Here is a 21,891-nt window from a genome sequence, read left to right as displayed (position 1 = left end):
AGTGACTTGTTGATCTTGTTACTGACTGAATGAACAGTTTGTCCAGCCTGTTCATTTTATCACTTAAATGCAACACTGAGAGCAGCTTGGATCTTTTTTTTTAAATGGAGTTTTTAAAGCTGCTTTACATTAAATCTCATATTTTACATGGAGACACATTGCCCTGTCCAAGAACAAAAAGCTTTCTCCATGCTGCAGTTTATTTAACCTTACCTGAGCTGAATTTAAATGGCTTGCTGCATGGAAACAGGAATAGTGCTAAGCTTCTTGAGCACACCCAGGGCAGTCCTCCGCATCCATCACACACTGTAACAAGCTACTGCTGAGTGCTGCTTGAAGTGTGCATGTTTATTTGGTATACATGCTAAGCGTTGACTGATACGTAGTGACAGGTGTGAGATATTGCCTGCTGGACATCAAGGACAGGGATTGCAGTGTCTTATGCGCGCCAGCGATAGCCTGCTGCTTCCTGAACTCAAAGTCTCATCTGCTGTTCGTAGCACGTAATGCAGATCTAAAGCCTCTTGTGTAACAGACTTGGTCACCGAAGGCGGGCTGGGAGAGGACAGGGAATGACGTAAGTGTCCTCCCATTCCTTGTTTTATTCCCTCCTGACTTTCTGAACCTGAGCACTTGGGAGGTCAGCTGCACTGCTCTGTTGACCCTAATTCCTTAAGGAAAGGTTTCCTGAGAAGCGGCTGACCTGGAAACGGAGCAGGGAGCATCTGACGCAGACAGAGGCTGCATATGAGGCACAGAAGTGCCTTAGCGCCTTGTATTTGATCTGATGAAGGACGCAGCTCCATCTGTTTCCTGCTCCTCAGGGCTGTGGCATTCGCAGTCAGATTGGATGAAGACAAATGAATAAACGGAAGGATGAGTCACAGCTTTATTTTCATGTTATGACAAGTGTGTCTGCTGGTGTGCATGAGGCTTTAAATATTGACATGTCAGTTAAATAACTTTGTGGATGGTAGTGTGTCAGGCTTCATTATAAACAGACAAACAATAGATAGCGTCACTGACAACACATCTGTGTCCTTCACTGTGTTTACTCGGTAGGTTTCCATTGTTTGCTTCATCAATAAAGAAGCTAATTCAAAATGTAGGACATAACTCCTTGTTGTGCTCCCCTCAGGAAGCCATTTTCCTCTTAGCTGGTCTTCCACACTCACACCCGTTCATCTCTTTTCTCTGGCTCTGTCCTTGTCTTCTTCCAACACCTGTCAAATCTATTGTCCTGCCCAGAAGAAGAGTAAACCCAGGCAGGCATGCTCTTGTGACCTTCTCAATGGTTCTGTCCCAACAGGACGGGTGCTTTTGTCCTGTGAGCTTTTCTTACCAGGTTTTGGGGGAATCAGCAAGAGGGCATCTGTCTTCCCTTTGCGGGAGGCGTGGTTCCTGCTACTTGCTGGGTCTGATTATGGACCACACATGGTCGTGCTCCAGTGGCTCACCAAGACCTGAAGCCTCGGTTGGTGAGCACAGGCTCCGACTTTGCCTCCTCTCCCTCCAACCGGCCCCATAAAGCACTCTTCTTCTCAGCCTTTTGTCTGAGGCCCATTCACTTAGCTTGAGCTGTGCTCGGGGTCTTTGTCCTCCTATCTGGGGCCCCGGTGCCTCCACGTCCACTCCCTCAGCTTTGTTCATTCCACCTACAATATGCCACCAACAAGTATTCCAGAAATGCAATGAATGCAGTTCTTTCTGTCAGAATGAATGCGCCTAAGTAAAGAAGGGAGAAAGGAGGGTTCATGTAGTTTAGGAGGTTGTGCTGAGCTGATGATGTGGATACATTCACTGAGATACAGTCGGCAAAAAACAAATCCCAGCATTCCCTTCTTCGTGTGCAGAGAAAATTAAATGAAATGTTTTGGTTTAATGGGTTTAATTAACATTTATCCGTCGCATATGTGATGCAGTTTCTAAAATGAAATGCTAGTGCATTAAAACCTCATGCATGCTCACATCTCAGTTCCCTACAAACCTCCTGTCTGAGTTGCAACCATAAATCTTTATAAGGCTTATTAAGTTTCCTTTTTTCTGTCAAGCTGTGATTTTTTTGATGTTTGACAGTTTGACATGTCAGGGAGGTTTCTTTATTCTTTATTTCACTATAGACGCTGTGCTAATTTAGAAAACTTCTGTCAAGGCCTGCAGTAATGGTACCACCCTGGCATGAGGCATACAGGGTGGTAATGAGTCAATTTATAGAAATTGTACTAGGATTTCACTGTATTTCTGTTTTTTTTTTAATCAGTAAAGGATCTTATTAAATCATTTGTCAGGGTGCATGGTTTACTATACAAATGATTATTTGTTGGCTACACAGAACTGCTAAGAATGAAAAGTAACACACCGTCCGCTCGAATAATAAGTCCACCAGACCTCCACATGGTCCTTTGTTGTTCTGCTGCTAACCAGGAATACAGTACAGAGAAAACTTCAAAGAGAGCCAGCTACCTCTTGGGTTGCCTCAGCAGAGGCCTTTAAAGAAAAAAAAAAAAACAACCTTCTTCTTATTTCAGTCTTGCCTGTAGTATTTGACACAGTTTTAACAAAAAGCCTAAAGTGTTTTTGAGGTATCTGTGGGTTTGACGCCCCCCACACCCCCCATCTACAGGGCTTGCTTAGTTTCTTGTCCTAATATCTTTGTGATCCGTGTAAAATTTCCATCCTGCTTAACTGAGTGTCATTTATTGCCGCTAACCCTCAGTAACATCAGATTCCCCCTATGCCAAACTTTTATAACTCCTCTTTAAAAAAAGATACGAGCTTCAAAACCTCTCTGGCCAAACGGCGTCTCTTACTTTCACACTAGAAAAAGGATTTTGTTTTTTTCCAACATGGTTACAACAAGACTCAACCTAAACAAAAACAAAATATTACCTCTGTATTATTTGCTGTATGTTTAACCCCGGGGGCCGTTTCTCAATTACTACACATGCCCATCAGGGAAATGAGCAACTCTCCCTGCGGAGTCACATGACTCCATCCATTTACTCCAGCCACTTAGGAACAAGAAAACAAGCAGCTGTCTGTTTAACAATCCGGCGTGCCCTCAGGACAGAGATGCTATAGATTGCTGCTGTGTGTCATACCTGCTCACAGAAGTGGGGACACCCAGCCAAACACATCGATTCCTGCTCACTTTATCCGCTAGTTCATCCACAGCCATTCACAGCTAATGCCTCATCAACTATCAAATGCTATTTTATTATTAATAGAATTTTTGGTGTCATAGATATATAGTGTTTTTTAAGCCCAGCATTGCCTGTGTTCAGTGATTGGTTTCAGAAAATCCAATAGTGCTGACTGTTGCAGTGCATTTGCTGCGTTTTGGTTTGGGATTCAATTTAGCTTGACAATGGGAACGGAGGAAAATTGCCTCTGAATGTTATTGACTCAGAGTAAGAGATTAGCTGGGGAAAGTCTTTTATGGTGCGGTGACAGCAGTGACAATACAACACAAAGGAGACATAAGAGGAAAAAATTACTTTTAATGAAGGAGGCTTTCCATGTTTTTTGGAGCAAAGATCCATTACTCATGAATTTTCTCTTGTAATGTTTTCATCCCATTGTGATTGGCAAAACATTCTTAAGGAAATTTATTAGGGGAATTTGACTTATACTCTGCTTGTGTCAGACCAGTGTGTTTTCTTGTGCTGTGTGCTTTTGAGAGATTTCTACTCTTTCTTAATGGAAAACTAAATGAGGAAATCTAAAGTCTGTAAAGAAGCCTAGGTCCTGGTTACTGAGGTGGTGTGGTTTGTGTGATTTGGTGGCTGTAAAATTTCAAATGCGTAAATGAGCTCTTTTGCAAAAATGCAAATTGACACCATGTGGAAGACAAAGCATTTAAAACACACGTAAGAGGCTATTTGTGTTCCTCTTGGACATGTTTATGGGTTTACAAGGCTCAGTCTCACGCAATGGAGACATTTAGACTCTTGAGATAGGTTCCTTTTGTGTTAATACACGACTTAAGACCATGAAGATGATATAGGATTTTTTTCTCTTTTGCACATTTGCACATTTTACATTTACAATCTGTCTTCTCCCGTTTTAGCATATGCATTTCCGCATCCAATTTAAGTGAAAATAAACACCAGAATACTGCTACACCTTATCCTAATTTCCTTCCTGATTATCTAAGTGCAAGTGAAAGTTAATGAGGCGGTGATATCAGCTATCAGAGTCTAGTCTGTCATAGAAAAATCTGTGCTGGGGCCCAAAGGAAAACCAGAGCCCCGTCCCTCCACATTAACACTGACAACCTCCACGCGCTCACGTGGCTGTCGATCAGAGCTTGCGATCTCTGTGTGAGCGAGGCTACATGTGCCTTCAATTAGGGGCTAGAGCTGGAGAGTTTTTTTTTTAATAAAAAGGAGAAGCTGGGTTTAGAACAGTGTGAGAACACTGGCCTGTTGTGATAGCATCTAATGAGATCAGTGAGAGCTGCATCCTTGAACACTGCCATTCATTAATGTAACGATTCGTTGTGTTTTTAAGGATGCCCCACTTCACTAAATAAGCTTTCATGCTGTGTTCTGGATGATACCCTGTGATGAACATGAAGCTTTCACTGGCAATTTATATAGCCTCAATAGCTGTATTCTTATCTCTTGTGATGATGTGATGTAGCTTTGTCATTGTCTTTGTGTTTGATTGATTGCACAGGGCCTCTAGAAAATAGTTACTAATCACTATACCCACCTGAAGATGAGCTCTTTAAACCTGCTAACACTAAGGCAAGCAACTTCATATTTAAACAGACATAGCCGAGACAAGACACAGCTGTTTCAAATGCTGAAGATATAAGATGTTATGGGTACTAAAGATGTCTTCTCCTTTCTGCTCCGCTGGCATGCTCAAAGGCTCTTCCTGCACTTAAGCCCCCACCACATTAAACATCAGTGAGAAGAGGCCACTGCAGCGATGCCCCATGATTCAGGCTCATCCTTCAGGGCTGCCATGCCTTTATAAAGCCCCTGCATGAAAAAGGTTTGGGTAAAACAATGGCACAGTGCTGGGTAGATGAGCCGTTCACTCATGTTGCTTCTCAGTGAGGACATCTGAGCTCTGGCTCTCACAGGATTTTTCCATCCCACTCTGTTGCTTCCATCCATCTGGTACTGGTCTCAATGAACCTCTCCATGGGTCAAAATCCTCCAAACCCAAACCAGAATGCTCAAACGGCCCAGTGGTGGGCCAGGCCGGATGGGTATTGCATGCAACTCAGCCACAGCCCCCAGGAAGAGCAGCCTCCCCTACATTGATCTCCCTCTCCATGTGAAAGAGAAGCACTCTGAACACGAGAGGAGGAACAAATCAAACAAATTTATTACCGTGTGGCCGGAAAGGTCAGAGCGTGACAAAAGCCTCCTGTTGTGAGGGGGAGTGCTGTGAAGTGGCCCCCTCCAAGCGAAGCCCGGGTGACTACAGCAGCATTAGACATGGGTCAGGGTGAGGGGAAACATGGAGGTACGACTAGTTTGAGAACAAAGACCTTCTTCATTCTTCTGGAGCTGTGACGTTTATTCAATAAAAACCTATTTGGGTAAATTTTCCACATTAGTGTGAAATTGGCTAAAAAGAGACACAGACAAATTATATTTATCAATTTGGAGACTATTAGATATTCAGCAAAATGTAGAAGTAAAGGTTATCTTCCACTGGTTTTGTGACAGAAAAAATAGTTTTATTCTTATTTTCTCAGTTTTCTCACTTTTACTTGTTTTTGCCATTTTGTGCCGTTACTTTGAACATCATGGTGTTTATGCTTCATTCAGTGGAGGTCCGGAGGTTCAGTAGGAATTTCACCTTCAAGGAGTGAACTGATTCTTATGAAAACCATCTGAGCCGCAGTTATGGAAAGTTCCTACCCTTACCAACCCAACCCAGTTTCTCAACAAGGCCGTCAGCTGAGGAGAGATGTAGTGACAGATACAAAGCAACAGTTTAGACACAGAATACAAAGTTAGTGCTTGAGAAACAGAGGGATGTGTAAAAGAGAGAGGCCTACAGACCCAGCAGCTCTCTGCTGCCTTGCCACAGCCCTGCACATGCTGACAGATTTATTGGATACAATAATCGGTGTGTATATCACTACGCACTGCTCTACACGGGTAGCTCCTGTAATTGGCTCTTCCACCTGGAATCAACTATAAACTTCACATAACTTTACATTTGCCCTGAAAATGTGACATTTTAGTGATTTATGGGAAGAAGCAGGCAGTAGACAGTGATTGACGAGAGACACCTTTCTCAGTAATTGTTGAGGGAACGACTGTATTTTATCCAAAAGAATGTCTCCATGAACTGTAGCTGCTTGGTTGGAAATCACATGTTCAACTTCCAGATGGCTTTATCAAATGGGGCAGTGACCCTAAGGCCTCCCCTGGCAACTTCACATGATGGTGGCCTGCCAGGATTCCTGCTCTGCCAGTATGGTTGGCCGGATAGAAGTGTGGCTCACTGGTTGGTTGTTTTGCTGGCTGACTGGTTAGCGCTGGCGATCAGCATTCAGGTCACGCCCTGCAGTACCCATCCTGTACAGCACAAAGGGCTGATCAGGGATGCTATGCAGCAGGCATGGGTATTCACTGAGCACTCTGCAAGGCAGGACAAGCCAGCCCCGCAACAGACTGGGTGTCTCAGTGTCCCAGTGTTTGCTTGTGTACTGTGCCATGAAATGGAGCGAGGGTGTATGATTGTGTCAGTGAAGCAATACAAATACGCTCCATGGGGGAAGACACTGGGAGGGCTGCAGGGAAAGTTGGGCACTAAGGGCTGTTTGAGTGAGCCTGTGTTTTTTTGTGTGTATTTATTTTGGAATTTCTTTTAGAAAGCTTTGAGCAATGGACAAGATTATTGGCAGAGCCATGGGGGAGGGCTGGCCCATGGTGGCTGCAACTCCTAAATAGACTAAAGTCATGCAAACTTTTGGTAACACTCACACTTTCTCAACTTAAGCACTAAGCAATGCTTGTTGCCTCTGCTTAGACCCATTAGGATTGTGTTTATTGAACTTTTTTCCAATTGCCCTTTGTGGTCCACAGCAATTTTGCCTCACTTCACTGTATGAAGCAGGTATACCTTACTCATTCACTTCATTTCATTTCCTCCTTCACCTCCGATACAGTTATGAAAAGGCTGCAGGAAAAAGTGCAACACTAATTTGCTAGCAGTGGTCAAAAGAATCTGGCTCGTGTTTTTAGGTCAAACTTTTTGCTGTCCTTTACGAAACAAACTAACAATCTAAATCGGTCTGGATTAAATATTTGTAAAGCAAGGCAATAAAGTAAATATAGATCAAATGTAATCATTATGTTAATAGTAAAAGCCACTTAGTTCAGCTCTACAGTGTTCCTTGAGGCAGTTTTTCTAATTATTATAAACTTGTTATTATAACTTGGCTAAACACATATGTCAGATGGTTGAAAGAAGCCATTCATTGTTCACAATAGGGATTTTACAGCGTGGTGGTTACCCCACAACTGCTTTCTCTATTTGTCCTCTCTCCTCCTCTTTCAATGAAAACATTCAGTGACACTTTGATACTGCAGTTATTAATTACATTTTTTTGCCTGAAGATAGAGAAATAGGGAGTTCTGATGGTAAGCCAAAACAAATTTGGAATCCCTTTTTCTCCATGTTGAATGGCGCCTATGAGCTTTTTTTTCCCCCTCCTTCCTGGCTGACTGTTAATGTTTGATTACATTTTATCATGTTGGGTTCCATTCATATTCCCCTGCTTTAACAAGCTATTTATAACAATGTCACAAAATATTCATTCTTTCTTTCGTATTTGTGCATTTAATTCTTATTACCATTTGCATTCATTATATATGTAAAAATAGGCTTTTTATTAGAGCTGGTCTTTATGAATAGTCACTGCAAGGAAAACAAATTGAATATGGCAACATGAAGTGAAAGAATCTATATTAGGTACATAAGAGCAGTGGAGGTATGCCATTAATGACCTGCTAGCATGCCCATGGGAAGAAACATTAGACAAAGAGCTATCCGGAAGCAGCGAGCGGGCTACCACCGTGTCTCAGTGGGCAGTCTTAAAATACCACTGTGCTTCTTTCAGATATTGAATCTGGGTGATGACATATAGTTGGCAGTCTTTCGATCACTTTCCCCAAACTCCCACCAGACTTGGTTTTCTTTTCACATGCTGTCACAAATGGAAATCTTTATATGCCCTGTATTTTAAAGGGCAGACATTCTCCTTAGTGTTTCAGAGCTGTGAGTGCTTCATCACCTACTCTGGAATCACTGTAAATGTTGTCACTTTAAGGTGAGCAAGTTCAGCTGCAAGGATTCACCAAATTCACACAATTCTACAGGTCATGTCTCATATTGTACACTTTTCCTCAAACATTCAAAATCATTAGAGCGGCTACGTCATGTTTACTTCTTGGATGCCCTTCAGTTTGCTCTCATATTTACAGCCATATAAAGCATCTGTTAACCTAAAACAAATCCCTGCGCTTTACTCTTATGTGATTTATTTCTGGACACATGCCCAGCATTTGCGTTCTTTGGTGAGGATGCTTTTTCCTTCAGGCTTTGGAAGATTTTTTGAAATAGGTTTTTAGTCTGGTCATACAGCTCTGTTTCCCTTATAGCCTCATCTCAAATTCATTGAGGGAAAATCCTGATGACATGTCCTTGGTTTTCAATCTCCTTTCTAATATCCAGCCTCATCTCCTGTGTCTCCTCCTGCTTAGCCAATCAATCTTCAATTTTAGATCTCCTCTTTACATTGGATCCTGCTGTCACTGGATCTAACTTTTTCCTTCACCCACTTTTACTGCTTTAATACTATAAACTATTCCAGGGGTAAAAAGGTTAGCCGTCACTTCACATGTTCATCAGTTTAGATGTCAAACAAAGAGTAGGAGCATTTACTACTAAAATGCTGTACCGTATTGTGGATTTTTGGTTACATCTACCTAAATAATTGCATATCCTTCCTGAAATAGTGTTTGTGAAGCTATGATGGGTGTTTGGTCAGCATGCACTCATGTACTTTTTACAGAATTTTCACTATATTGTGTAAAATTGGCTCTTTTCTGTGTGTCATGGGCATGTTATCTGTTGAGCATTAGGTCTGCTTTGGTGATGTTGTGACTCTTTGTTATATGTTAAGTTTACCACAGTCATTCCAATTAGTGGTGCAAAATGCATACAATAGGCACATAACCCTTACATAACAGCTTTATCCTTCTTGCCATACTGTATAAGTATACAAGCCTTATCTTAAATATGCAAAGACTTTGCTAGAGAAATTCTAACTTTACCTTCTGTTAGTCCATAATGTGACAAAGCAAACAAACAGAGGCAGATGGCAGGCACATGTATATGATCCAGACACACTGTGGAGAAACTACGGATGGCAGCCAGAATTAGATGATAGAGTAATGGGAGGTAGAAAAGTTTTTTTTTTTTTTTTTTTTTTCCTGCAGGGGCTTCTCTTGTTAGTGGCCACATGATCCGTCCGTTCCTCTGGGAGTCGGTGAACAGGCTGGCGGTTGGGGGAGGAATGTGCTCCCGGCTGGAAAAGGCTTGCAGTGCACTGAGAGGTCCTCCCTGCTGCCAGCTCTGCTGAGAAATGAGCCCAGCCAGCAGCAGAAACTCAATCTTTCTCTCTCCAGCTGGCCCCTTAGCTGGTTGGGTTCAGGGATGATCGAGACCCTCAGTGGATTAATGATCTGCCGTAGATTGGAGAGACCGACCATGACTAGTTAGACTATAATGCAAATGTGTTAATTCAGCTGTGGGTGTATCTCATTCATCTAAGGTTACCCCCCTCTCCCCTTTTCTGCATTCCTTGATTCCCTGCTTGTTAACCACAGTATATTAGGCAATTGTTTGTCTTTGTGACATATAAGCTGGAGACAATATGATAGGTGAACCTAGTGCGTGTCGGCTCAGGAAACCATAGGCCTGTAAATGCACTGAGCTTAGACTGCCTTGCACCAACTTTTGCCTGTACTTTGCTGCCAAAAAATCTGGTGTGGTTTTGAGGTAATATATAATGTATCTGGCCTCACTGGCTCCACCACACTTTGCAATGGAAAAAGAGTGTGCTTTTCTCCAAAATGGCTTTGAGATGTAATTGAACCATAATGCCTCTTATGTGAGCATCTTGTGGTGGAGTAAAGATCTCACTTGACAAATGGGCCAGAGAAAATAAACTGGTATATCTGAGTCATGGAGTGAAAAGTGGAGAGAGGGCTCCCGACTCTTGCCGGTGGAACCCTCCGTTAGTCTGACTTGAGAAGGTAGAGAAACCTAATCATCTGTGCACTGACTTCTGAGGCATTTCTATTATATCCCTGCTGATTATTTCGAGGCCTGGCAGTATTTATTTCCCCTAAATCCATCATAAGAGGGGATATTTCTACTCACCTTTTTCACAGAGGGTTCATTTTGTGATGTGATGAATGCTGCAATCCCTACTGCACCACACCAAACCTCCCCTGAGCTCTCTGGATTACAAAGGTGGCAGTTGTTCAGCAGGCCTCTGCCAAAATAAATTGTTAACAGAACCACTTCATTACTTTTGGGTCAAATTTTGATTCATTCACTTTTCTTGCATTTATGTTTATTTTTATCTCAGATAAATTGACACATGCAAGTTCAGACTCCTTCCCACCCTTTTCTTCCCTCATCTCTCCTTCGTCTAATTGCACATGTTAATTGTGAGATTACAACCTTGCTTGTTATCACCTGTCATGTGTCATCTATCGCAATTACTGTACAACACCTCTGGTCTGTTTTCCCACCCACCTCCTCCCCTGGGGAGGCTCATTATACAAGTCATCAGCACCAACATCTCAGAGAAAACAGAGGCCTGTTGCTCTGCCTTACGCCTCATAGCATGACAGGAAAAGACAGGAGTACATCTACACAAAGGCTCCTGCAGAGACAAACGTGGCTTCTTTCCCTCCCTTTCTTGACCCCTGCTGGCCATCCACACAGTCTCTGACACACACAGCTTGTGGCTGATGTAGCAGCATTAGGTTAGGTCACGCAGGGCATCACTGACAGAGAAGAAGACAGACTGTTCCCTTATTTATAATACTGTGACACGTTTGGTGTTTTTATTTTCTCTAAAACATGGAAGGATGAAGCTGCCATGTTGACTGTCACCCCAGGTCACCTTTTTTCAAGCTTCATTTTACCACATGTTCCCCTATTGCATATGCTGTGTTTGTCACTAAGGGTGTGGTGCTCTTGCTTAATCCCCAGATCCACAGCTCTTAGAGCTGTGGCCGTGATGGTAAAGCTGCCCAGAGACTGAAGCTCACCCTCTGATTTTCTGTTTGTGAATGCCACATGGCCACACTCTCAGGGGTAAAGCTGCAAAGACAAAGTTACAGTTCATGGCAACCTATACTTTCCGCTTAGTCCGCAGTGGTAAAGAATAGCAGTGCATCCTCCTCAGAGAATCTGCTGTGCATTGCCAGTAGAAATGGTGCGTACCATGAACACTGTTTTGGATGTAGCATTTTCATTGAGTGCAGCAGAGCGGCAAAGTGTTCAGGCAGTGTGACAAAAATGTCAACATCAAATATCTGTCTGTCAAAAGCAAATACATTAACATTACATTAAATATTTTTTCCTCTCTTCACAGCCGTGCAATTAAGACCAATCAGGACCTGCTTCCAGAGACCCCCTGGACGAATATTTTCTACGATGACTTCTGGGGCACCCTGCTCACACACAGTGGCAGTCATAAGTCTTACAGACCCCTCTGCACCCTCTCCTTCCGCCTCAACCATGCAGTGGGTGGGATGGACCCCTGGGGTTACCATCTGGTCAACGTGGTCCTCCACGGAGCCGTGACCAGCCTATTCACCGCCCTTGCTCGCCTTCTACTTGGAGGAGGATTATGGACACTCCTGGCCGGCCTGCTCTTTGCCTCTCACCCGATCCACACCGAGGCAGTGGCGGGTGTCGTGGGCCGGGCTGATGAAGGCGCCGCCCTGTTCTTCTTGCTGTCCCTGCTGTGTTACATCCGTCACTGTAGGCTCCGGGGCCGGGCTGCATGCTGGCGGCCCGTGGCCTGGTTCATGGGCAGCTTGGGCTGTGCCGCTTGCAGCATGCTGTGGAAAGAGCTTGGGGTGACCGTCCTGGCTGTGTCAGCGCTATACGACGTCTGCGTTTTCCACAGGCTCAAATTGCGACAAGTCATCATGCTACTCTACAAGGTAAACAGTTAGCTCTTGCCCTGTGGTGCTGCTTTTTCACATGTATCGTATTTCCTGCATACACTCCTCCACTCAACAATTTGGCAAAGAGCACTGGAAAGCTGATAGGTATGTGCCTGTTTGTGCTATATGTGTGCGCTTTGTTTGCTTTTCATCACAATCTAATTTGAAAAACATTTCCCAGTGTATGCGCAGCTGTGTCATTCAGGTCAGGTAGTTGTGTTTTTCATTAAATTCAACACGTTGAGAAAGGAAAGCAAACAAAATGTTTTCTTTTTCTCTACTTCTGCGCACAAAGCACCTACAGTAATGATGTTTTACAGGCATGCCCATGTGTATTCATTAAATTATCTCCTGATAGCTAAACTGAAATGGATACCATTTTGAGTATCATTATGGTAATGAGAAAATTATCATATTAATAGGTAGAATGAAGTTATTGCTAAAACATTAATTCTTCAGACCATCAAAGCATCACTCAACTAAACAGGATGGATAGTGATCCTCTTACACATTGTACAATCTGTCTCACAGAGACTTTACCTAAAATCATCTAATTTACAGTAACAACTTACTTACTGTAACAAGCAAAAATAAATACAGTAAATAATGTAAATGAATTTTAGCTATTATCATGATTTCTTCATCTCAAGAGCTACTGCTTGTACGTTCACATTGCACACAGCAATAGAAAGTGAAGATATTTTTTGAGAAATTAGAAAAATCTAAAAAAAAATATAAATAAATGGCCATTTTATATTTTTCTCATAACTTTTGAAGCACCCAGCCATTAAGGAGCCCTTTCCCCTGCAGTTCCTGTCAGAATAAATTTACTGTTTGCTGAGACATCCATGGCTGTCTCCCCCAAACAACAAATTCAACAAGATGGGTTCACACATGACAAAAAAGCTTCTATGCAGCTAATCAGATGGTGCCAATAAGATCAACAACACATTTTAAAACACATTATGTGGCAAAAAGACTAGGGGCCATTAGGAATAAAGGGCAAACCTGAAAGAGATGTTTAAAGATAAAGACAGGAAAGAGCAGATCTCTCCTTCTCCCCTTTAGTGCTCAGCATAGTGTGGAAATAAGGAGTGAGGGCCTACTCCCTTTCCAAGCTGTCCTCTTATGATTTAAGTCTTATCTGACTTCTTGTGTCCTCTGGAGTATGGCCCATCCATTGCCGAAGGCAGACAGGCCCTCTAATGGCTTGTCAGGCATGGCTATAGAGAGGAAACGGGGCCAAAGGGGCCAGAGGAGATGATGCCTCAGAGCTGATGGTTTTTCAACTTTTTGATTGAAAGTCCTGAATCCCTGCTGATCCAATTGTCTCTGGGAAAAATAGGTTGGAATATAGTTTGGGTTCTGGCACTGAGGAGGCCCTGTAGATTTCTTTCATGGTGTGCCATCGTGGTTGGCTAAATTGGCAAGCATCTCTAGGGGCAGATGTGTTCTGCTACTGCACAGCAGCAGTTCCTATGGAGCTTCTGAATACATGCAGTGCGGTGTGTCTGATGTTAGCCTGATGGTCTTTGTGTAAAACATGCTATTATAATACTGAACTTTAGTTGTGTGACACATTCAGGCACAACAGAATTACTTCCTCCTGTATATTTAATACATGTCTCTGCATTTATTCATCATCATCAAACATCAACCATAAAACCATTGTTTTATAAGTTAAATAGCAAGTGGTTTGGGACTTATCTTTGTAGAAATCAAAGATCATTTAAGTCTGATTTTTTTTTTCCATAAAGCAGCACATTTTGTAGCGTACTATACATGGCTTAACTTTCCAAACATGCAACTTTTACTGACAACTGTCATTTTTCTAGCATGTCATTTAGTTGCACCACAGACAGCACAAAAGCCAGCACAGACAGAGAGCTGTCATCAAGATTTCAATCATGTTAACTTGGGAGGCTTTTTTCCCCCTTTTTTAAGATTTGATTATGAGAATGGCAAACACTCCCTCTCTGCAGCATGTACATTTATCTCTCTCCTTCTTTGTGTAGCAAAACAGTCACTTTGAGTGATGGTGTGCTAGTGGGAGTTATTCCTCGGGGCTAGCTGAGCCTCCATCTGCCCATATAAACATTAAAATGATCACAGTGAAAATAAATACAGCCTCCCCCCTTTACAATTCAGGTTTGAGATCTATCAGGTGCTGAAAACTTGGCCGCTAAGTCGCACAAACAGCATTGTAACATTAATGTTCTGTGATAAGATGGAAACTAGGCATAAAAGCATGAAATGGAACTGTCATAGTGTCTCTGCTTTGTTCATGTACATGTACATAAAACTCATTCTGCAGCGGGACTAAAGAGGCCGGCCCCCTGCCTGACTGACAGGCCGTAATGGACCTAGCACTAGGCTTTATCGCCAAGCTCTCCACTCAGCTCAAGTTATTTGACATTTAACGTTAGAAATGGTGAAATGGTCCTCCTTATCTGATTGTGGTGCACAGTCAATTACATTAGAGTTTTAGATCTGCTGCAAATCTCCCTTTGTGTCATTATGGTTTCTGTGCACTGTTTGAAGGGTGCAGGCAGTCGAGACGGAGAGCTTCACTGTAACTCCGTGAAGGTCTATAACTCATTTCATCGGGACTTTGAGTGGAGATGCTCTGAATACAAATCAAGCAAGAGGTAATGCATGAGTACTATACCGACTGGCTGGTTATGTGCTGAAATATACAGACATTGGGACATGTAAAAAATGGTCCTAATAGCTTGTCTTTTCTGTTGCAAAATCAAAGAAAGGATAATTAAATTCAAGCTTGCTGTATTTAAATTAGATCAGACATATTTAAATAGGCATGTTTACTGGACATGTTTCTCCTTGCAGGCTTTTGTCCGGTTAATGTTTTAGGAGCTTACATGGATCCAGTTTCATTCACTCATCAAATTTGATTGGCCCTGGGCATTACAAAATCCTTAAAGGGATTACACAAACCCATACTAACTTTATTTTCTCCAACAGATTGTGAATATTATATGTTTGTCACACTATGTAATGCATTTACAGTAAAAGCCAATGCAAATGTCGGGATGAATGAAGATGAGAGAAAACACAGGGAAACAATTTTGGGAGGGGGGGCTGGGGCAACCTAGGGATGGTCATGTGACCTTTCTAAAATAAGCACCTAGGTAAAATAAGCACAAAGAATAGAAAAGCATAACAACTTCAGTAGTCTGTTTTTGCTCTCTGCAGCTCAGTTCACGGATGGTCTCCACCGGCCATATCCTCCTGCAGGATTTTGAGTATAATTATGTGTATAGTGCTAGGTAAACACTATATTCCTGCTTTACAATAAATAGCATCAAAATGATACTTTAGGTTGCAATTTAAGTATCTGTTGTAGCAAACACCCCCACTCTTCTTTTTCCTTCCTACAGTCATTAGTCTGTATGTTGAAGCCACCAGCAATTACAGCGTTGATAACCAGTGCCAGCGTAAGCCTTCAGCTTACAGTGTGTTCTAATTAGTTCTTTCCAAGACATGTGCTGTCTTCAAATGTGGAAAAAACCTGTCATTAAATTGTTTACTCAAGCTGACCTTTACAGTGCTGATATTCTCCAGTTGCTTTGTGCCTGATTAAAGCACATTTACGGCCATGTGTTGGTGTACTCCAAGGCATGAGTTTATGACATTCAAATGTAGCATAGTTGGCAATGTGTGGTGCAACCACAATTTATGTGGAAAAACGTGCTTTTTACGAGACCGTTTCCTGCACAGCATCGGTTATTAGGCTTATTTTCAATGAGAGATACTGAAAACACAGTGAGAGCTCCTGGTTTAGTTGAGAGGGGAATGCTCTTTAATGTGATCTCATGATGTTTATTCCATAATATAACACAATAAATTGTTTGTTTTTAGGATTCGGTGCTCTTTGTTTGTTAGTTTTCCAATAAAATAAATATTTAAAACAATTAAAGACAGTAAAACTAGCCTAAATGTAAGCTCTAACAATGGGAAAAACAAGACCTGTTGGGCCATATAATTCTGTGTAAACATCTCTCTGGGCTGCTTTATATTTGTTTATATTTGACAGGTCATGTTTCCTTTGTTTAAATCCTGATGTCTACATAATGCTCTAGTTTTTGTCCACATTTTAAACCAGTAAGGGAGAGTAATTACACTTACTGTATGAACCCAAGTCCCCGGAGGTCTGACTCTCCTGACATGGCCATAACAAGAACAATCCTTTGAAGACACAATGCTGAAATCTGACGCTTTGAAAGCATAAACTGGAAAAAGAGGAATTACCTGGGTGATGTCATGTCAATGCTGCACATGCGTCAATACATTCTAAGCACAAAAGGGCTTAAATACATTTTCGGAGAAACTTGAGATATTCCTTTTGTTTGCCTCTAACATCTGACGATGCAACCACTGGAAAATGATTTACAAATCTGGGACGAGACCCAGCTGGCCCTTAGTAAATGTCAAAGTTACACACTTTATCTTTTCACACTTCCCGTTTTCTGTTCACACTCAGCTATTAGTGTGAGGTCACTGCTCAAGGCGTGTGTGTGTGTGTGTGTGTGTGTGTAACATGCCCGGAGGGTGACGGAGCTGTAAAAGTTCACCTGAGAGCTCAGGTGTTGTGGAGATGGTGAGGCCAGGGAGGAAAGTCAGAGATGGAGGATAGTGCAAGGACAGATGTGAGGTGGGAGGTCCCTGAGAACATATGTAGACATGCAGTGCAAGGTGTAATGTGTGAGCTTCAATATATGACATCCATACATACCCTTACTGTGTGTATGAGATGAGGTAAAAAGGAAATGGTGCCCAGCCCATACATTCTTACCTGGGGCTCCACAGATGTTCCTCCATGCTCTAATGGCTGCTGTCACTGTGTGATAGATTGAGCCTGGTGGGCTAAGCGAGTGCCCCCTGCCCTCACCCACCTGCTACTTACATGGGGATACACACTACCGCTTCTGGTCTGGATAGGGAGATGGGTGATGGGAGACATGCATAATGCACAGTCAAAAACTACAATGTAATACATATATGGTGATAAGGTTGATAATTTAGAGGAATTGTTTGGATAAATAGGTTAATTGACTGAAAATTGACTTGTGCTTATATAAATCAACAATCCTGCTAGCTTAGCTTACCACCAATAGCATGCCATCATGTGGGATTGCTAGCAGAAGCTCAAAGATGTTTGCTTACATGTAGTACACATTGACACACTATAACACAATAAACACAGCAGTATGTGGTACTTGGTTAAAAAAGAATAAACAAAACACTATGCATTACAATGCAGTATTTACTGTTTTAAGTGCAGCAGCTGCAGCTTTAGTTGCTTATATTTGTACACATTTGCTACACAGCCAACATGGCAAACACTGAGTTTCACACTCAGTTTTTGTATTCCCTGCATGTTGCATCACTTCAGAATAGCAACACATGTCCAGTCTTTCTGCTAGGCCTACAGCTTTTTATTGGCAGTAGGATGTGACACTAATCATCACATCTTATTTGGTCCCTTGAAGAGAGCAGATTTTTCAAAATGCTAAACTAACCATTGGTATACAAGTACAAAAACAGCATACATAGAACCCTGTGTGGCATTCCGCACACACACACATTCACATGCACACATGATTGAACAGGTCTTCAAACCTCTGAAAGTCTTTGCTCCGAGGTAACATGGGTCAAGAGCGAGCCACAGTGATAGAAAGTGACTTGGGCTGGGTTCGCTTCAGCATACCGTTCATCAGGCGTAAGTGGACCTGACAGGCACGTTGCCAGCGACAACCAGAGCTGTAAGAAGAGAAACCAAAAGAAAAGAATGAAAAAGAAACTCTAAAACAAAAGCCTCGTGTTGGTATAAAACAGATGTCAAATACTGTAGTGTATGAGATTTGAAATATTCCACATTGTCCCTTGTCTCACTGAAAACAAGTCGTTCTTTTTATAGCTGGCGTGTCTGAGAATCGATGGTGGCGCGTTATGTAAGCTCTCAGTCCTGGAAAGGAATGTCCCACAGCACCAATGTCCTACACTTATCCAGCTACTGCATGCATCAGTTGCCTTAATGGGGATGTGCATAGACCTGCTCTCCAAAATCATTAAGATTTAACATGTGATAATTGATTCACACTGAAGTATTCCAGCTAATAACACACTGGCACCAATAAAATCCCACTCTTTTTAATCAACTTGGACTCAATGTGTTAACATGTTTTCTTTCTTTGAGCAGTCTTAAACAGGATTATCCCCTTTCTTCCAGCACTCTCTAGGGTCAATTGATTATGAAGTTTTGCAGGGCTATAGTTAAGAAGTTCGGAATCAAAACAAGATTAATCAGATATTCATAAAAAACTACAAATGGCTGCCAAAACCTTCCAGGTCAATGAGCATAAATAATTCAGATGCAAAATGGGCAATATGCCACTGTACACAAACTAAAGAAAAAGGAAAAAACTCAGCTGTACTCAGCTGCTTTGTCTAATCATGCCCTTTATTCAAGTGTAGCTGAAGGCAGATCGGAACGGTCTATAACCCGAATAGGTCCCATCAGAAGTTCCTGCCGTGCATGCTGCATGTTCAAGTAGAGGTCCTATCATCACCATGGGCGTTCACAGCAAAGAGGAAAGAGAACTCAAGTGAAACGGGGCATGTGCACAAGAGATGGAGCAAAAATGTGCTAAAAGGGGAAGGGGGTGAGTGGAATAGTAATGGATGGGGCAGCCAAGGGAGAGAGAGAGAGAGAGAGAGAGAGAGAGATCACTGGGCATTACGCACTGTTTGGTGTATCTGCTGTAGTCAGACATCAGTAAAATATTTACACCCTGGCAGAGTGTGGATCCAAGTAGGACATGAGTTGTCTGAACTCTGCCACACAGCAGCTGTTGTTAAAAGAACATAAGCACCTTTATATTGGTTGATATTTCCTTCAGTTCCTTATATTATTATTACAGTCTTTATCAACCATTAAAAGATGGATAAAAATGAGCAAATAGCTTTACATAACAAAACCACAAGTTAACTGCCTTTGACTTGCATATAAATATAGAAACTTAAAAGGCACAGAAGGCCAAACTTGGTTATTTAAATTAAAAAAAAAAAGCTGTAATATCAATTTTGTGCTCAAGTTCACAAGTACATAAAGGAAAAGGACTCAATAAAGAAACCTTGGATTGCTCTATCTTTCACTTAGTCTCTTTTTCCTCAGTCTCTGTCACTTCAGGTCAGAGCATCATTGTGGGTCTGCTGTTGGCTTCTCAGCTGTTTCATAACATAAGCTAAGTGATTCATGAGCGGCTCCTTCAGTGCACTTTCAGTTTCAGAGTTTCAGATCCCTTTGTGATGAAGCACATGCAGATTGTTGTGTATGGTCATGCAGCCAAGTGTTGCTCTTCAGCTGTTTTCCCCTCATTTCTTCTCTTACAGTACCCTCTAATTGTTTTCCATTCCCTCTTGTTTAGCTGCTGAGTTGCAGTTTTTATACTTAAACAATCAGTCGACCGTGTGGACTAAATGGACTCTGGCCCGTGCCCAGTTCTAATTTCTCTTCTCGTGACACATTGGAGTGATTATCGCAGCAGTAAAGTGAAGCCACACGGGACGCTCTAGTTGTAAACATGGAGGCAGACGTGGAAGTAATCCTCTTAAACAGACGTTCATAGAAGTACATTTCTGTATTCTTGATTCTTTCAGTGTTGATCAAAGTTTCTGAGCCATGTGTTAGCTTGGAGCATCTCTTCAAGGCACATGGTTTGTAACTTGCGTAATGGATGCAGATTTGACAGTGTATCTAATTGGATGAATTTAAAACTATGTCAATGTATTGCATCTCACTATCCTGTTAGAGCAGTAGGAGACATACAGGTGCCTGATTTCTGTGCCAGCCCATCTGGGAATTCTTCTTTCAATCCCCAGATTCATTGGTAATCTCAGTGCAGACCGCTGTAGAATTGAGTTATTATGTCCTTGTGTGACTTCAGGCCTGTGTGAAGAAAGATGTCTGGCATGCCCAGAATGCTCACACCAACATTAAAGGTTTTCAAAGTTTTCTTTTTGATCTCTTACACTACTGTTACTTTCTTTCGCAATTTCTTCTCTCAAGAGTGCCTTCTCTCGGTGGCCATCTTTGATGTACTGACATTGCTTTAAACTACAAATTGGAGCAATCCTGTGATCCTTTATATGATTTAGTAGTATTTTATGATGGGGTCCCTTTTTAATACTTGTTTCGGTTAAATAAGTCTGGAATACTGAAGCCACTTTCATCATTATCATTTACAAACATTTGCGTAACTGAAAAAGCGAGTAAATCTGGGTAGAAGCAGGGTACAAATTACAGTAGTGATGTATTCAACTGGCAGTTGCATTTGTCTAAAGCAACTGACAAAGAGAAGCCCCAAGTAAGAAACAAGAGCCATGGCTAAATCCTCATAGCAGTGCAGTTGAACTGTGCAGTGAAACTAAGCACCCATTTCAAGTGGTACACAGTTGGACGTTTTAAGAGAGGAGGGACTCACGGGAGGGTAACTTTTCAAGTGCTTCTTAAAGATGGAGAGTAATGCTCCTGCCCTGATATTGCTAGGTTGGTTGTCCCACCACACCTTTATAGAAACATTCAGTAAGTCAACCTACCACTCTACTAGTGAAATACCTATAAAACTAACATGTAAATATTTCTGCATGCATAAAGGAAAACCTGAATACATTTCTTAACCAATCTATGTAAGGATTTGTCTTTAAACCCATGCACAGTTTGCAGACAATTATTGTCCAGGGAGCAGACACTGGAGAGCAGGTGCAGAGAGAGTTTGTGTATACCCCAAGAGGGTTTTCCCTATTTCCCTAGATGCTGTTTCCCTATTCACCTCCCCCATTCAGTGGCATCAGATGGTGTGAAGAAGTAAAGGCAGGTCCCCATATGTGAGGGTAAATTCTTTACAAACCAGTTGCTTTTAGTGTACATTCCACATGGGCATCTGTGGAATGGGCATCAGAGAACAAATGGAACCCTTACCACATTTTTGTGTAAGAAACAGTAACAGTTTTTGACTTTCATTATTCATTTAGCTGCTTGTTCTGTCACTCGTTGGTTAGAGGAAGTATGTAAACCATTGCTTCATGCTTGATATTTGTCTCTGCTCTCCATCATCATCTCACACCACAAGCTGTCCTTTTCCTGCATTTCTTGGTGCTGCTCTCATGCTCATTACAAGCCAATATATACAGCAACAAATGGCGAGCTGTCACTGAGATGGTGTGGTCAACTGTAACACAACACACCAGAGAGCTATTTTCAAAAAGTGGTTCAAGGAGGAGAAAAAAAATGCAATCGGAGCAATTTTCTTCATCCAGCATCTGACATCCCTCTGACAGTCTATGTGTGTTGGTTTGGACCTCAGCTCTGGCTTTGTGTCATTCATTCATGCACTGTAGAAGCTTATCGCCTTGCTAAAACCCACAATACAATGGCTCTGATCTCCCAATTGCAGAGTAATGACTGGGAATCCATGGATGTACACGGCAAATCTACTCCGGGCCAAGCATGCTTGAAATGCTTCTTAATGTATTTGCTTCCATTCTTTTCTTCCATTTGTCTTTGAAGCTCTTGAGAGACCACGACCAGCAAGTAACACACAAATTCTCCCCTTCTCCTCCTTCTCCTCCTCCTCCT

General features: G+C 42.1%; 1 protein-coding gene across 1 annotated transcript in view; it reads left to right on the top strand.

Moving 5' to 3' along the window:
• The window catches only part of tmtc2b (transmembrane O-mannosyltransferase targeting cadherins 2b), an 84,772-nt gene that overhangs the window by 20,385 nt on the left and 42,496 nt on the right, over positions 1-21,891 (top strand). The window contains exon 2 of the mRNA XM_028408071.1: positions 11,654-12,230. Coding sequence (XP_028263872.1) covers positions 11,654-12,230 — 577 coding nt within the window. The remainder of the gene's footprint in view (positions 1-11,653; positions 12,231-21,891) is intronic.

Source organism: Parambassis ranga, chromosome 6, assembly GCF_900634625.1.
Source record: "Parambassis ranga chromosome 6, fParRan2.1, whole genome shotgun sequence".
Taxonomy (NCBI): domain Eukaryota; kingdom Metazoa; phylum Chordata; class Actinopteri; family Ambassidae; genus Parambassis; species Parambassis ranga.
Note: the sequence above shows the minus strand (reverse complement) of the source record. Positions and strands in the feature narration are given on the sequence as shown.